This window comes from Botryllus schlosseri, chromosome 6 (genome assembly GCF_051294905.1).
Source record: "Botryllus schlosseri isolate E-star chromosome 6, Bs_hap1, whole genome shotgun sequence".
In the NCBI taxonomy this organism is placed as follows: Eukaryota; Metazoa; Chordata; class Ascidiacea; order Stolidobranchia; family Styelidae; genus Botryllus; species Botryllus schlosseri.
The window spans coordinates 23,443,113-23,461,836 of NC_137241.1; the positions used below are offsets into that span (position 1 = coordinate 23,443,113).

At 41.0% G+C, this 18,724-nt stretch overlaps 4 protein-coding genes across 4 annotated transcripts in view; 1 reads left to right on the forward strand and 3 right to left on the reverse strand.

Annotated features, from left to right (window-relative positions):
- The window catches only part of LOC145440404 (rab proteins geranylgeranyltransferase component A 1-like), a 266,120-nt gene that overhangs the window by 204,031 nt on the left and 43,365 nt on the right, over nucleotides 1-18,724 (reverse strand). The gene's annotated exons all lie outside the window — the stretch shown is intronic.
- The window catches only part of LOC145440427 (dickkopf-related protein 3-like), an 83,826-nt gene that overhangs the window by 38,814 nt on the left and 26,288 nt on the right, over nucleotides 1-18,724 (forward strand). The window lies entirely within an intron of this gene.
- LOC145440428 (protein rolling stone-like) lies at nucleotides 4,994-9,060 on the reverse strand. The gene is made up of 3 exons (XM_080318036.1): nucleotides 8,032-9,060; nucleotides 5,667-5,937; nucleotides 4,994-5,602 (listed from the first exon to the last, which is right to left on the reverse strand). The coding sequence occupies exons 1-3, from the start codon at nucleotides 8,113-8,115 to the stop codon at nucleotides 5,082-5,084; spliced, it is 876 nt and encodes a 291-aa protein (XP_080174162.1). The 5' UTR covers nucleotides 8,116-9,060; the 3' UTR covers nucleotides 4,994-5,081.
- On the reverse strand, nucleotides 9,206-18,657 carry LOC145440430 (uncharacterized). The gene is made up of 3 exons (XM_080318039.1): nucleotides 17,696-18,657; nucleotides 11,329-11,644; nucleotides 9,206-11,252 (listed from the first exon to the last, which is right to left on the reverse strand). The coding sequence occupies exons 1-3, from the start codon at nucleotides 17,771-17,773 to the stop codon at nucleotides 10,795-10,797; spliced, it is 852 nt and encodes a 283-aa protein (XP_080174165.1). The 5' UTR covers nucleotides 17,774-18,657; the 3' UTR covers nucleotides 9,206-10,794.

An 18,724-nucleotide genomic window follows, 5' to 3' on the forward strand; every position in this document is an offset into this window, starting at 1 on the left:
CGATAGAATGTTAGATCATTGGTTTATTCGCATTTTTGTCAGTTCACCACAAAAATGCGATACAATGAAAAGACAGGAAGGTGTGGAAGCGACTTGGAGTAGTCTATGGAATCAGACACCCACCTTGGATGTCTGGTGGATATGAGATTAAAAGGATCGCAACTACGTGGCGTTCGACATCCTCCTATCAGTGTTGGGATCAAGTCACTACCTTCGAGTCACGAGTCATCTCGAGTCATTGCACATGCTGAGTCGAGTCAAGTCAAGTCACTCGATTTTTGGAGGTGACTCGAGTCAGGTCGAGTCAAGTCAAGTCACGAGTCAAGTCACAAGTCAAGTTGAGTTTTCGAAGTACGAGCCAAAATTGCGTGAATGCATTTTGACAGCTGTTGGAAAGCTGCCATTCATTTAGAATCGAGGGACGAATATAGAGTTAACTATACATGCAAAAATGGCTTCGTGTCACTCACGCATGCGTAGAAATGCAAAACTAACAAAGTAACTGTATAGCATAAGTCTAAACCAAAATAGAGAATAGGAAACCTCAGAAAATTGAAAGGAATTCTACTTCTAGTTCTAGTAGACCAGGGGTGGGCAAACTACGGCCCGCGGGCCGCATGTGGCCCTCCACACCGTTCTGAGCGGCCCGCGAGAGTCTAAAGAAACTTATTAAAAATATTGATAAAATCAGTACTAAAAATCGAAGTAATGCAGAGACTTCATTAAACTTTTTCTTAGTAAATTTCACCATGATAATTCGAAGGCAGTAGTTCTCAAACGGGGGCGCACCACCCTCGGGGGCATGATCGAAAGCATCTGAAGGGTACGCAAAGCTGAGCTCGACTAAAAATAAATTGCGTACTGCGTGATGTACATCCCATTCATAATTGTTGCTCTTCCATGCCAACAAATTATCCGTTAGGTTTCCTAGCATCCTGGTTGCATTTTGTGATATGACGATAAGGGCGGGCGCGAAATCTTTTACCACTATAGTTTTGACAATCAATCAATCAGGTTTATTATTATTTTCATCGTTTCAAAACATCACAAGACTGCGATACAATGAAAAGATATAAAGGTGTCAAAACAACTTGGAGTAGGCCTAGCCTTTAATATCAGACACCCACATTAGCGTAGGCGAAGTAAAGAAGGGGCGTGCACACTGAATGAAAAGTAATGCAGAGAATGTAAGACGCAAGCGACAAAATGAGGTGGTATGTGGCGGAGGGCGAGGTCGATGTTAGGTCGTGATCCGGTAATCCTTAAGACTGGCTAGCATTCATTTAAAAGAAATTGCTTGTATTTCGACTTGAATGTTGTCATGGTTATGGTTATTGAGTTCGACCAGCCTATAATCTCGCCACTGTTTCTGACGGGTGTACGATATCATCAAAACAATGTTTGGATTGTTTTGAATAAGCATGTATCTCCATGTCCTCACTATCAAATGCCAATATTGCGTTTTGGTTTATAACCCCAGTGTTATATAGTGCGGCCCGCGAATGGATTCAGATGCTGAATGCGGCCCGCGAGCTCAAAAGTTTGCCCACCCCTGCAGTAGACTAATCGTTGTGGGTTTTGAAAAGTGAGTAGTACTAGGTCGATAGTTCTAGGTTGCTGATTTTGAAAGTTAGTATAGTTCTAGCATAGAATTTATAAAGACTATGGTTTTAGTTGCGGATTTTGAAAGTTAGTAGTTCCGGTTATAGTTATAGTTGCGAGTTTCAAAAATTGAGTAGTTCCAGTTATAGTTGCGTTTTTTTTTTAAATCCAGTAGTTTGTACAAGTCTGGTGCCGACCATTTAGGCACTTATGTGGACAACTGACGATTGGCCATATGTAGCCTATATGCAGGACAGTAACAGAACTTCGTCAGCCCCCTTAAAACATTGGTCTTGGGCCCCCCATATGGTGATAAACCGAACTTCTGGGGGTCTGCGCCCCGCAGACCCTCCTCAGGCTGTACGATTTTTACTGTTACGTTCCATCTATATTGGCTGTCCTCGTGTCCATTTTAGTGACTGAGCTTTTTTCACCTAAAAGCGCGAAAAATTGCTATAATTCAAGAGTGAATCGGTCAATATGTTCAGGAAATTGCATATATATTGCTATCAATTTTTATCCCCTCTCTGCTCACGTAATCAGATTTACCGGTAGAGCTGAGTGAGATATGGTGGAAAAGGTAGGAACACTAAATAATGATAAACATCTTCGGACGTACCCGTTGGTATAATGACTTCGTTACATAATGCTATTTCGTGACCTCCTATCTGGTAGGCTATGTCAAAAGATATTGAAATCGCCCAAACGTACTAAACTAAAAGATGTACACGATTTCAAATTGGTATTTCTTTGCTGGCAAATAATGTTCCCTCGAGATGGCATCTGTCTTGTGGGGCTCAGATCACCAGGACAGGAATATTCGGTGCCAGCCATTTAGGCGCCCGTGGACAATTAAACATATATGTATGTTATATCGAAGTTTTCGGTCAGCACAAGGACAGTCCTTTTCGGCCAAGGTCTTCTCGCTGCTGATTGTTCTGGCACACTTCTCGGAGTCGCATGTTACATGGCCTATAACGTTTAATGTCTTGGTGCGTCGTGGCGCGGTAATGGTCGATGCCCAAGTGTCCATTTCTATAAATCATGCGTGATTTTCGTTGGGGGAAGGGTACCCAATAATAAATGTATTTGATAATATTACATCGCGCGCAGCATGAAAAATTTTGTAAAAAGTTGCATAAATTTCCAAAAAAAACTTTATGATTTATGTTAATTCACGAAATACTTTGGGGTCCCCTTCGAGATCGGGCCCCTCTTAATTAGGGGGTTTGGGGTGCAGCAGTTACGGTCCCCGAACGGGCAGGGCCATCTATAGCGCGATCTTAGGCCAATGTTATATCGCCGGTGATCTTTCTGGGATCGCTCTTCGTGTTGACTAAAACGTATCTGCCTTGATGTGTCTTTTTGGCGTCGAAAAGTTGGTGTGTAATGGTGATGCGTCCTGCTTCTCGTTCGGTAGGCCGCGGGTTCGATTCCCGGCCGGGTCAGACCAAAGACTCGAAAACTAGTAGGCCTAAGCCTATCCGCAGCTATCCTGGTAGGCGCTCAGCATCCGCGGATAGCATTGAGGCAAAAAAACTGGAGTTCAGGCTAGGTGACCTTACCGTCGTATCGCATCTCCGTCGTTAAAGCATCTCGATTGTGCAGTCGAAAAATAATATAATCTCTCTCTCTCTCCCCCACAACCACAGACTGTCCGCACGAATACATTTAGATTTATTTCTGTACATCAAGTGGATTTTTTATTTATGTCCATTTCTTATTTTGATAAATTGAGAGGCGGGTACTTAACAATTAAACGCCTACTGAAATTTATATCGCGCCAGGCGCGAAATTTTTTTCAAGTTGAATGCATCTTCTCAAATATACTCCACCTGATATGGCCCCTCCTGGCTACGCCAATGCCCACAGGTTGGGAACATCTGCCATAGGCCCTACTCTAGAACCCACATACCCACACTCGGTCATGTTCTTTAGATTGGTATTGTCAGAACTCAGCAGCACCCAACAGTAGCGACTAGGTTCAAATTCCATGAGGCTGAATGCAATATTCACTGCGATCAATGGTACAAATTCGACTGTCAAGCAAGTTACAATGAGCTATTGCTATTACTACTACTAATAATAATCAATGATCATATATATGTTTGACTGGATATCACGGCGAAGGCTTTTGTCATATATTCGCCTTCGAAAAAGCCCATCGCTGTTAATCCGGCATGGTGATGTCCACAAAATCGCCAATTTCTGAATGCGCCGCGAGGACATCTCGCGACCGATCATAATTAATATGAATTGACGAGTCAATATTTACAAAAGTCGATATAACATAATAATCATACGGTCATTTTCATCCACGGTCACTGTGACATAGGATTACCATACCACGTTCTTTATTAAGTAGATTTTTGCCTCTTTTTTCAGAAAAAATACTAATATGCCACGAAAAAGTCAACTTCAACGCAGAATTGGTTCGCAGAATTGTAGAAAAGTGGGTAATGCCTAATGCGGAAGCCGATCAAAATAACGACTTTTTTGTCAACACCACAAACGTGTCGTAAGTAAACGGGTTTTTTGAGTCAAAGTGACCTAATATTTTTAGTCAAAACAGACGTTTTGGTAGAATTATTTTCAAATTCACTAGTTTTTTCAGCAGGTCTTAGACCTTTCAGAATTTTTGAAAGTATTCTCTTTTTGGGAGCTCAAAATATGGTAACCCCATGCGACATCCTCTCACGACACGATGACGATACTGCACAGTGCACACTGCACAACCAAGATTGTAGAAAACATGATTTAAGCAGTGTTTTAAACAATTGCTATTTCAAAAATACCTACTTTTTATTAGTAGTCTTATGCCACAATTGATATCCTTTCTTTAAAAATATGTAGTATAAGCGTCCGAACGAATTGAGCCAGAAAGAGTTGACGTCAACAGCACGTATAGTTGTTTATCATTGGAACGAAATGGATGTTCTGATGAAAATGACAGCCGGCTGTAAAAATGCTGCGTAACGATGCAGTTCTGATCAAAGATATTTTTTGCTGCGTTTAAGACTGGGGAGGAAAACTTTTTGAAGGAGCCATATTGAATCTATATTTTTAATTGTCAATGCCCTCCACTGCGACGTCTCAAGTGAAGATTCGTGAGTCACTATTAAAAAATTTAAAATATAAAACAATAAAAAAACATGTTTGTTTTAAATGCAACCCTAATAACAAAATAACAATCACGTGCATGATGTTCGTGAAATTGCGACCGACGGCTGTCAGTAGGCCTACACAGAAATTATACAGCCTTTAATTAGGTAACCTAACAATTTTATCAAATAGCAAATACAATTTGAGGGAAAATAGTCATTTTAAAGCCCCCTTAACCTACATATATCTACTATAATATACCACATCGCTTATTGCTGAACCGAAGCGATTCGAAGTCATAAAATATTTATTAGATGAGAATATGAATATTGATATTGAAACAGGAGTGGAAAAGAAACATCAGGTAGAACATGCATTTACAAAGAAAAAGCTGGATTATCGTGCGATGGCGCGGCGTTGTGTTTTGATGAATCAGTCGCAGCATCGGGTTCACGTCCATTACCAGTAGATCGGTGAATCAACATTCGCAAATGGTACAGACCAAAATATATCGAATGCAGAATGACGGGTGCCAGCAATGTCGCGGCAATCAGTATGCCGACTGCCGTACCAGCGTTTTTTTCGAAATCCAGAAAGCCGTAGACACGAGAACTCACGCCCGCGAAATGCACGATAACAACCATAATCGCATACGCGAATGCCATAAGTTGACTGTACACTACATGTACCCAGCGAGTAGGTATAGCAGCAACAAAAAAGTCGATCAGTAGCAGTACTAGTTGAACAGCATGTTTATAAACACTAATTGGCATGGCTCGTTTCTCGGCAGTCTGCGAAGGCGCCACCGTTACCCAATACACAGGAACCACATACAGAGCATAGGTTGTCGAGATCACATGTAAGAACCAGGTCACTTGGTGCAATATATTCAGCTTCCCTAAAGCAAAATATTTACATTTTCAGTCGTAAGGTAAACGAGCCTAACAACAAGTTAAATTTACCTTGTTTTAAAATACCGGAGGTCGTGGATGATTGATCTGTAACCAAAGTCGGATCCGTTTTCGGTCCAGAGTATTCTTTTTTTATGGTGATCCCATATATTGACGTAACGAAAGCGAACAAAAAGTACAAGCCAGTAAAAAATACACTCCAGTTGGTAAGGGTGTAGTAGTGATCCAGCTTTGCCAAAACCCATCCTGCGATTAGCCATCCCCAGTGAAAAAGAAATATAACCGTACGGTAGATCACAAAAACTGTCTTGCATGTCGTCCACTGAACAGAAACAAGAATATAACGAATTTTTGCGAGCAAACAAACTTGAGCTATCTTCATGACATGCGCTGTCCGATTGTTCATTATACTCGCTAGGGCTAGATCGAGTTGTCGATACTCTAGAGTCTAGACCAGTGGTTCTCAACCTTTTTCACCTCGCGGACCGGTAAAATAAAAATAAAATATTTGGCGGACCGGTGGACTTTCAAAAATTAAAATTACCACAAAATGTGAAGAATGCAACCGCGTTTTGCAAGTATATAGCGCTAGAGAGTGCATTTTGAGGGTTTTGTCCGTAATGTTAATGGTGATATTCATGTGATTTTACGGCAGTGAATCTGCTGAGTCGAGGTAAAATTGCCTTGCTCTGGTAAACGTGCTACCGTCGAGAGTCGTTTACAGTCTTTCTGTGGATTTAATCGATCCCCCAACTCGAATAATATTCTTCTGTTCGACAATATCGACAGAAGAAGCGTTTCGGAGTTGAACCAAGCTCCTTGTCATGCTACCTTGCTCATTGCCCCCTACTAGCAGGCGTAGGATACTCTAACCACAAGGAATACAATGCGCCGCACGAAAACATCTGACCACAGCTATACCTGGACATCCACAAAATCAGGGCCGAAAGATCACTTCGTCAGACCAGCCCCAAAAACGTTGGTCCTGGGCCCAGACAGGGTGATAAAGCCAACTTCTGGGGAGCCTAGTGCCCCCCAGACCCCACATCGGGTTGGAAGCTTTCACCAGTACTTGTGAGGACATTCATTCTAGTTAGTGTGGACAGAGGGTTTGTGTAGCCTAATCTAATCTCGCCAAGCGTGAATATTGTCTTTATTCACAACTGAATCAGTCAATAACATTGGTGATTGCTGTGAATTTTGCTCCTCTGAGATTTATTAGATTTTCCGGTAGAGGTGAGTGAGGTATCAGCTTGGAAAATTTAGGGCACAGAATTAATGATTAAACCTATTCCGTCGGGCCAGTTGAAATAGTTACTTCGTTGCATGTTATTATTTCGTGACCTTGGCCTACTGTTATGGTTTGTTTGTTTGTTTTGAGGTATTCATGGTGTGTTTAACATTGTTTCGAATCATGACGGCAAATAGATATTTTATTAGTTAACTGTCACTTTCTCATTACCTAACATCAACACTTTCACTGAGCAGCATTTATTAACAATGTAATTTAGAAATAAAATTAGATATTCTGGAAAATATAGCTACATTTTTTCACTCGGCCCGCCAAGGTGTTTTCTACTTCTTATTTGGCCCGCAGAGGAAAATAATTGCCCACCCCTGATTTACGGTGACCGATTCTTTAATTATTTATTATAGTTGTGCTCTCCGTAAATACTATTTTATTCAAATCAAAATTTTTCGACGGCAATAACTCCGCTTCCGCTGGTTGGAATTGAACCAAATTTGATGAACATCGTTCCTATAGACAACGTAACACATTCATGGGGTGAACAGAAAATTTTCAATTTTTGTATTATTTATTTTTAAATAATAGCAATGCGGCTACTGGTTGGAATTGAACCAAATTTGGTGTGTAGTCCTAAATTAGGTAACCTAACAATTTTATCAAGTAGCCAGTATGATTTGAAAAAAAAAAATTTTTGAATACCCCTAGTGTTCAATTTTGAGTTTTCGGATCACTGGACGAGATTTTTGGATTCGCGTGGATTTTTACATGAGTTTATTCGTATTCGAACGGACTGTTCCTCAGACAACCAAGCTGTCGGACGGACCTCATCATTGGTATACTATAGTTAAATACACGGTCTGCCTTATATGCCGACAGCAGTCGCATGAATGCTGAACTGAACAGCACCATAAACTTTATGCAGTTCGAGGCTGCTTCGGGTTATTTGCACATGTGTATCCAACCCGTTTAGACGCAGAAAGCATATGCTCAATAATTGCATAGTACATACTTAGAGGCAACTTCAAAATAAGGAGGACATAATTTGGCCAGGTGTTTTTGACAAAATCACGAACTACAAATACAGCGATAACAAATGTTTGATCCATAGACTGGGTACTACTCAAAGCCTAACGGTATAGTGGAATCCTCCATCATCATTGAACTTACCTGAGATTCATAGAAATTGCTTTCATCTGCACTTTCAAATCTGAAATGACGAAGTTGAAATTCGTACCCGCAAGAAGTTGCCATGCCCGTTGTATCTTCTTATTCCTGCTGGCCGTGCATAAATGCTGCGCGGACAGACTTGCTGTCAGTTTAATTTATTCAAAACTTACAAAATGAATATTGCATCAGTTCCTCGCTGGAGGTAGAATGTAAAAAACTGATAGGTTAGCGAAGTAACAACAAAACTCCGCACGCCTTCTCCGCACGAAAGTATCTGTCATTGCTGAACTGTGAGTTAGATCAATTGAAAACTGCGTAGTGCGTAATCACGAATTACATCACGATTACGAACTAACATAGTGGACACCGCACATCGGACTATAATAATACTGTCATCGTCACCGATATTTCATTTGGCGAGCTTACTTAGTGGTGGTATAGGCCCTATCACTGAATCATACTGACATATCATCGCGTACAACGAATCGTCATCGCCATGCAATCATTTTCGACGGCCGATGACTTTAGCGCTGGGTAGTATTCGCTTTTGGAACTGGCGTATGTGGCTTATAAAACCTTTTCGAGTCAAAGGTGGTCATCATGTATGGATAAGAAGACGTTATTGTCCGCATCAATATAACAGAAGAGAATTATGTGTGACGGTTATAATACAGCCAAAATTTGCGGAAGTCAAAAGTGTATTTTACCGTCCGTTTAGCTATATGCCGCTGGCTGGAATATCAAGTATAGGGTATATAAAACCAGCTTAGAGCCTACTGTTATCACAGGCGGCGGACAAATGAATATAACACAATTCGGTTTTATATGCACTCGTGGCCGTACCGTGTCGACAATAGCCTTGCTACTATTGGGCGTATTGCCTCTGATACAATTTAAATTGAAACCGGGAGATAGTTCTCGAAAATATACCCAAGTTATACGTTAACCCATTATACTACGTAACCCAAAACGGTAAGGAGCCATCTGTCCCGACTGTATTCGCCGATTATTAGGAAATTCCAACAATTCTGGCGCAACCTTGACCTTTCCAACTGCTCAGCTGTCAATTGTCATGTCGTTTTAAGTATGCAATGCTCGGGCCTCGACATCGCACATTAATTGCTGACCCCAAACGTTAAGTTTCTATCTTGTATGGCAGAATTTTCACTCAGGATAATGTAGGCTATTCATATATTTATGCTCCCAGCATATACATTATATACAATAAAGCTCTGGAATATAGGTTTCTGCTGTTGAAACTTTGACATTCGCGCTGATTGATCCAAATTTGGCCGCCGGCATTTCTACTCTTGTTCTGATATGAATAAGATATATGCTACAAAATCCTCAATTACGGCCATACCGCGTATGCAGTGATGCAGTAGTTCGTAACCGTGCCAGCCTGCCAGCGCTGTATATATCATTGTTCGCTAAACGACGGATACCAACCGTGATAGCAATTTAGTCTAAATAACGCGAATGCAGCCTCATTTAAGTATGGTCGCTGATCCGGCAGGATATGATTATGCCTACTTGCCTATTTTCTTGCGGCATAGCGATATACCAGGTCACGCTGAAAAATGGAACGGGAAATATGTGAACATTTTAGCAAAACAATTAAATGCTGTAGGAATATACTTGTAGAACACAAGCCAGTTTCATTGAGGTCGGTTCGTTTGGCTGATACATCAAATAATAGTTCAATCATTGCAGGCATTGATATCGGTCAAGACAAGCCAGCACCTACTAGTTTAAAGTTCTCATACTAATGGTACCCTGAAGCCTGAACAACTGTCGAGGACATCAACGGCGTTTAACAGTATTCATATGCTTTTGTGAGCATAAGAGCATGGTACACTACAAAGTTCATTTATAAAATACTTTATACATTGCATACATTGTACATGGACATAGAATAGATTATACATTATGTAAGTATATATCACGCAAAGACCAAAATATCACAAAGACAATTCACAAATGTGACGTTAAAAATGTTATACTACGCTGATCATATCGTCGCGCATAGCAACATATGATGTGACCAAAAAATTAGTTCGCGGAATAATAATGTAGTCACAGGAAGTGTTGACTGACTGCTGAACTGTTCGTCAATATTTTAGTTAAACCAGCTGTGACAAACCTGTGGTGGCAGATGAATATTTTTGCGGCCTTTTACATGTAATTCAATAAACGTGTTGGCCGCCGTCAACATGCCATTCCAATTTACGAACTGGTCCGCAAGCCGGCAATCCGGCATACATAATAAATACCATGATCATGATCACATATGGAGTTTGTCATTCCCCTAAAATTTTAAACGTGCTTCGAGAGAGACTCTTTCTGGTATTCACCAACTAATTCCTGTCAAACTCAAGCCAATACCTGTCACTGGTTTTGATCACCACCATCACCATCAGTACGGAACGAGAAGCTCTACTGAGCTTTCTTGGTTTATGATTCTTGGGTGTTTTCCCAACAGCTTGCGGCCCTATAGTGCTGACGAGAATGTACTTCCACGTTTTTTCGTGAAGTTGTCTACTTCATGCGTTCGTTGCTCCGGGAATTTTCAGCCGACTAGTAAATACAAACAACTTATGGCGCATTAAAATATGTTTGAATTATTATGTCATAGTTCACCACACTTTGAAAGTGAAGAATGATCGATCACGTAACCTCCAAATCCAACGCCAAAAGATACGAATAGAGATCGTATATACATAAGTTAAATATATTTTCCGTTTACTTATTGGGCTGTTGCACTTAGGTTTTATTCTTGTCGCGAATCTGACTAAATTTGAGCCGAAGAAAATAAATCCCGAACCATATCGAATGGGCGAATATAGAACCCACTGTATCAAGAGCGAGCAGTGTCCCCAGTCCCGCAACTGGGGAAACTTTAAAATCAAGAAAGCCATAGACTATTTTACCCTCAGCAACATACACGACGCCCAGGAATAATGAATACAGCAGGGTAGATAGTATCATGTATAGTGCATGCAGAATTCGAACTGGTGTGGCGATTAAAATCATGTCGAACAGCAACAAAGTGATGTTGAGGACATGCGCAGCGATGCCATGGATGTTTCTTCTGTTTTCATCTTCAAATGGATAGATAATTATCCAATATGTTATCGTTACAATCATGAGCGTATCCATTGTAATGGTCTGCATTATCCAGGATGCTTTATGAAACCAGAGTAAATTTCCGAGTGTTCGATCTGAATTAAAACTTTGTTTCAGAGATACATGTAATAGGCTACGGATTACCAAACACATTCATACAAGTAGGCGTACCTTCAGAACCGTCCAATACGGTAGGAAATCGTGACGTTGTATTGGTTGTGCTCGCTTCGTAAACGTTCGCTTCGCCGCATCCATTACCGGTGGAATGTATATGAGTAGACGCATTTAATTTTTCCTTTGCATTTTCATAAATCGAGGTTACTAACGCAAGGAAATAATACAGGGTACTGTACAGCATGCACCAGTTCGACAATTTTAAGAAATAATCGTCGTCTTGTCTGTCAAGGAGCCCGCTTAAAAACCAGCCAAGTTGGAAAAGGAAAACGACCGTGCGATAGAGCAGGAACAATTGCGTGTTACCCCACCACTGAAAAGAGGCATATGTTATTGTGTTTTAAGACAGGACACATAACTCGTGAGTGCATACTTCGCAGTGCACACACATTAACCTCGGCAATCCTAATGCATTTTCTTATGCGGAATTATTATCTATATGTTGCATATCTATATCAGTGGTTCTCAACCGTTGTCCCCCCGAGGCAACCTTTCAAATGGAAATAGTTCGCGGCACCCTAGCACTACGCAGGGCCCTAGCACCACGCATGACATAGATTGAACCTCGCCATGCCCCAAAATGTTGGTCCCGAGGGCCCATAGGATGTTGAACTCAATTCGGGCGAAGCCGCCAGGCCTCCTTTATCCTACAGGCCACTGCCCAGTTCGGCACGAATATTTCTACATACGATTCACTAATACACACACACGTGGCAAACAAAGTCCGAAGTACGCGATACACGAACAAGTCGAAACAACGGCGAACCCCTTCCATCTGCTTGGTGTAGGCATTTGTAGTCGCGGCCTCACGGGCAGAATTTTTAAACTCGATGAATGAATTTTGTCCTCTCTCAGCCTACGCGGTCATATTTACCGGCAGAGGCGATGACTGGCGATAATTGGGGCCCGTGATTTAACCAAAACCCATTTCAAGCCACGAGGTCAAGGCTACTCATACTCTGAATGCCGAATCATTATAGGCCCACACCAGTCGGTTGCACAGCCCAAGACTAATGCATCTCAGCGATTTAAGCGATACTAGGAATATACCTTTCTCTTACAATTGCGCGTACAATTAGTATGATTTCTGTAAACTATGTGTAAGCTATATTTTATTTTATTTTTTAGAAGCGACTGCTGGTATCCATATTTAAATAAAAAAGAAAAGTGATACTGAAGCGCGATGGAGGTTTCAAGTTCTGCTCAAAAATTCAACTTTATGTCGATTTACGAAATAATTTTCGCCATCATCCTACTGCGAGGCTTGGGTGACGCAGTTACGGTCCTGACACTACGTCTATATCCCGAATGCAAGATTTGGGAAGGCGATGGCTAAAAAGGTCATCAATTTCGACCAAACCTCACAATCACGGTCTCATTGCCGGCGATGACTTTTTTAGTCGCCGTCATTGGAATCTGGCGCTGAACAGCGATATGACGTAGCTCGACGACGGCTTTCAAAGCCTATTGACCTTACTTTCTCGCGACAGTCCAATCCGTACCCCCGTGTGCCGATGCACATCGGTTGAGAACCACTGGATGAGGCAGTCCAGGCTGTAATTCATGTAAAATGAATTGCGCAAACTTTTATGTGACGGGTACTTTTCGATCACAAATTCTTCCCTTAACACAGTTCCGTCACCATAGGGTTGTTTTCAACAAAATGTTTCGAAGCATAGGAATTACATTGAAAAGGGCAGTGCACCACTTATAAGAGTGGGGGCCCGTTGTACAATAAAGTTGCTTTGAAGCTTTTAGGCCAAAATGATTTATTTAATATCGTTGTATTTGAGAGCTACAGAATTAAATCGTCAGAATATTTTTTCATCGGACCATAAAATATGATTATGTTTAGTGCTGTGATTGTGACATATACAACCTTACATGTATGCGTCATATCCAATGTTCCCTCTAATTTTTCAAGAGTCTGCGCAAACAGGCCAACTCACTGCGCAGGCCCTCGGACAACAGTGCGCAACCACCCTCCAATAGGGTGATAAATTAACTACTGGGGGGCTCCGCCCCCCAGACCCCCCTACGGCTGTAGGCTTCTTCCGGTACTTGTCATGTTCATTGGGTGTCCATTTAGTAGTAGCGTACCTAAACACGCGAAGCGCGAAAAAATTTCTATAATCATGATTGCATTGGCCAATATGATCGGGAATTGCATATATATTGCTATCAATTTTTGTCCTCTCCCTGCTCACATAATCAGATTTACCGGTAGAGCTGATCCAGTGAGGTGTGTTGGAATAGATAGGCCAGCGGTTCTCAACCGGGGGTCCGCGAAGCAATTTCAGGGGGTCCGCGAGACCACTAAATTTTTAAAATGGTTGATAACGTAATTTTTATTTCATTTAATTTGAGAAAGCATGAGGCAATTTCACACCACAACTGCTTAAACCTCATGACTCGTATATCATCATAATAATCGTCTGGCATGAACTATCGCAGTGTGGACATTCATTTTCATTGCCAATTTTCCAATAACCTGCTGATACAAACATATTGCTGTTTAGAGACGTTTTGTTTGGGTTTGTTGAAAAAATAAAAATATGGAGATAGTAACGTCAATCAGGGTGACTTCGTAATGTCTTCTCGATTTGAAGTTGTCAGTCTCATCAAATTAGTGAACAGTCGTTTGAAATAAAAATTTCCGAAGTATTTCCCTAATTTGTCCCAATGCAGGGATTGAAACCTCGCCCCGAAATCCATCTTATCCTGTGATATACATAACCACTATTTGAACAGCTTCTTGGAGGTACAGAACTTCAATACACAATTTAATCGTATATTCATACTATGATGAACCCGAATATTTTCGGCTGACTCTAGTCATAAATCGGACGATGATATACCTGCTCTTAAAGCTCGGCTATCATATTTGGCGCATTCTTGTTGCGGATGCCCTATCGACAAAGCCGATTTTTTGATGAACAAGGAGTGTTTCGTTGCTATGAAAGCATTACGCTCCAACCCTGAAATTTATATCACCAGTTACATTGGTATGTAGCCTTGTCTTGCTAATGTTCAATTGTTCATGGTCGAAAATGTTTGCTCGTAAATATGTATGTAAACCAGCACAGAACAAGTCGTTTCATGACAAGTCTTTGTCAGTACGGAAAACTTGGTTCCATTCTTTGGCGCATAAAATTTGTCTATAATATTAAATTAGGATTTCACTTTGACGGTAGAAACTCTCTGCTTGCCGATCAAAATGCGGATTCGGCCCGCGGTCCGTATGTTGCCCGTCTCTGCGCTAGATGCTGGACGTGATATGTTCATAAAATATATATATGTTTCTTCATTTTGGTGCCATAAATGTTGCGATCACACCAAAAGTATCGTCGGAAGCGTTATGCGTTAATACTGCATTAGCCACCATCTATCTTTGTGGAAATGGTTTTGGGAACTCCTCGTTCATATCAAAACGAAGACGCGGATTTTCAAGACTCGACCACGTACTTCAAGAAATACAGCAGCAAAATTTCTACATAAATAGTATGATGTCATTTTCAAGAAATCATGATTTTGCTGTTTATCACTAGCCAACAGTTCATATTTGCACAAGACAGATGAAGGTTGCGCCATTATAGAGCTAAAATTGAACTAAAACTTGAGGGGGTCCGCGAGGGTCCGTGACGGTCAAAAGGGGTCCGCGAAGCCAAAAAGGTTGAGAACCACTGAGATAGGCCCTCTAAAAATAATAATAAAACATATTCGGGCGTACCCGTTGATATAATGACTTCGTTACATGATGCTATTTCGTGACCCCCTATCTGCTATGTCAAAAGATATTGAAATCGCCAAAACGTACTAAAGTAAAAGACGTACACGATTTCTAATTGGTATTTCTCAACTGGAAAATAATGTTCCCTCGATATGGCATTTGTCTTGTTGTGGGACTCGGATCGCCAGGACAGGAAAATTCGGCGCTAGCCATTTAGGCGCCCATGGACATGAACAATTACACATATCGTTGTATATATCGAAGTTTTCGGTCAGCACCGGGGCAGTCTTTTTCGCCCAAGGTTTTCTCGCTGCTGATCGTTCTGGCGCACTTCTTGGATTCGCATGTTACATAGCCTTTAACTTCATGTCTTGGCGTGTCATGATGCGGTAATGACCGACGCCCAACTGCCCATTTCTATAAATCATGCCTAATTTTTGTTGGGAAAGGGTACCCAATAATCAGATATCTTACAATAATAGAACGCGCGTAGCGCGTAAAAAAAATCCTGAAAAATTTCCAAAACTACACCATGATTTATGTTAATTCTCGAAATAATTTTGGACCCCCTTCGAGATCGGCCCCTCCAATTGGGGGGTTTGGGGTGCGAAAGTTACGGTCCTGAGTAAATCTTACGCAATGTTCATGCCACATGTTCATTCGTTAGTTTCTCGCAGATTAACTTCGAGCTAGCCCATTGTTATTAATAACTTTGTTAAACCATGTTATTTCGCCATTCCCAGAAAATAATGCGCTATTGAAATGATATCAGTATCGCTCACGTGTACGAGGCCATACTAAAAAAATATCTTCCGTGAGGCGCGGGTGATTGTGAACTCTCATTTCTTCACGGAGCGCAATAGTTACCTTTGCGGGGCACACTTGTACCTCGGTTTCAGACTTCAGTGATAACACTATTTGGCCCTGGCAATGTTCCATCTTAATTTTCACGAATCTGCGCGCCTGCATGGTCCATTGGACAACAGTGCGCAACAACTATAAAAAAAAAACATCACTTCTGATTTTTTATGCGCAGCGTAGATTTTCTGTGCGCAGCGTAGATTTTCTGTGCGCAGAGACCGTTTCAGCACTGCGCATTTGCGCACGTGCGCAGCTTAGAGGGAACATTGGTCATATCCCACGATATTGGTTGCTTTGTTTGGAGTATAGCCTACATTATATTAAAGTTAATATCGGGGGGTATAGTATTCCCTATGTATTAGCGAACTAAATTCAATGTGATCAAGCGTCTCTTCTCTACCACATTAACATAGTTGATTTACTAGCCGCACAAAGCAATGAAACAAAACCCAATACAATTGACTTTACCGTATTCCTAATCACAGAGAGGAATAGGGATGTGTACAGTGGGCTCGAACATGATAGTTATATATGAGCCCGTACCCGATAGATGTTATGACAACCTTGATTTGATCCCGAATATATTACATACCAGAGTTACCATACTAGTCAGAGTTGGTCATAGGGCGCGAAATATTTCTAAAAACCGACCGAACTTAGACCTCTTCCCCATTGTTCTAGTGTAGTCCAGTGGTTCTCAACCGGGGGTCCGCAAAGCATTTTCAGCGGTTCCGCGAAGCCTCTGAATTTACAACATAGTTGATAACGTAATTTATATATTTTTTTAATTAGGAAAATCACGAGGTAGTTTTGCTTCATTACTAGTAAAACTCCAGAACTCACATCAACAGAATGATCGCCTGAAATGAAACATCCTGCTGTGCAGACTCATTTTAATTGCTAAATAGCCAATAGCCTACTGATACAAATATGTTGCTGTTTAGAGATGTTTTGTTGTGGATTGTAGAAAAAATATAAAGTTGGATTAGGAAGGTCAATCACGGTGACTTCGAAATGTTTACAAAAATCCCTTTTCTCTTGTGATATACATAACCTTTTTTCCATAATAACTTCAAGATGAGCGGCTATAGATAGAAATGACCACTGACCAGGCTTGACGCTATATGTTCATTAAAAAACAATGTTTGTCAATTTTGGTGCAATATTTGTTGCGATCATACCCAAATGTGTCGTCGGAAGCGTTATACGTTATCATTACATTCGCCACCATCTGTATTTGTGAAAATGGACTTTCGGCTCTCGTTCAAATCAAATCGAAGGCGCGGATTTTCAAGACAAGACCACGTATTTAAAGAAATGCAATTGCAGAATTCGCTATGAAATGATAAAAGTCAACCCACTTTCTACATAAATAGCATGGTATTATTTTCAAGAAAAGTCATTTTGTTGCTGTTTATTACTAGCCTACAGTTATCATTTGCCCAAGACAGATGACGTGCGATTACACGATAATAGAGCTAAATTTGAACTGAAAATTCTAGGCGTCCGCGGGGGTCCGTGACATTCAAAAAAAGGTCCGCTTAGACAAAAAGGTTGAGAACCACTGGTATAGTCCTTGAAATACGGGTGGGGGCGCCAGACCGCTGTGCTATAGAATTCAGGTAACCGATAAATATCGGATAGTCAAGCCCATATCTCCCGCGCGATATAGTTGTCGTTCGCAATATACGTATGCGGTTCATCTATTGTGATAACAAAATGACCATATATATTGCGTACAGGTTTAAGTAAAGGGAGGCCACTTCCGCTTACCTGGAATCTTGAAAACTTGTCTCTGGATACGCCTTGAAATCCGAAACCCGCTAATGAGCCACAAGGACATATCTTCATCGTTAGGCTATACTCAAAATACCAACATACAACGTTCAATCAATCAATCAATGGACAGATTATATTACGGATATATCGGGTTGGTTTACTCATATCCGACTGCACATTCAACAGCAGTAATACAACGCACACATATATATCCGCTTGATATTTTCTGACAATTTTTCAAGCTTGACTGAGTGTTGACAAATTCGAGGAAATTTGAAAACATCCCGGACGGCGTCTCAAGCAATGATATTGGAGAAGTTACAAGGTAGAGCGAGAAAAGGTTTCAATGCAAGGCAGCAGGATTGAATTTGAGGGACGAACTTCATCCAAAAGGTTAGTGTCTGACACCGATGGTATCGTAAGTCAGGTGCGGCAACTTGTTCAGATCTCTCATGGTTGATCCATTCTCCAATAAACTGTACTTTTGTTTCTGCCTATATACTCTTACTTACACTATGATCGGGCGTAGATTGATGCCTCATCATAGTTGATGTCATTTATATATACCGTAGCTATAATTACCCTGCAATAAGGTATACCTTAATAAATACGCAGTTGCACCCATCATCCTTTCTTCTAAATGTCGTATCGGCTTATCTAGCGATCATTCCAAGTATAATTTTGCTCGAGTTAGCATTCTAATTAGCTTCTACTTCATCAACCTTGAAGGAAATCCTGCGATATACCCTCGCAGGACAGAGGCGCCAAGTTTCTCTGCGAGGGAGGCCGCTAACGACAAAAGAAGTATATAGTATAATCTGTAACAACGTTATATAGGTAGTGCTTATTGAGCAGGCTGCATATAGGCCTACGCATATAATTACGGATGCCTACTTAATAATACATCGTGTTCGAGATACTTTACTGTAAGCTTTCACCTGGTCGGTGAAATCATATACATATGGGGCAATCACACCCAAAGTACACGAGTAAAGTAAGATATTTTCAATGTACATGTACAAT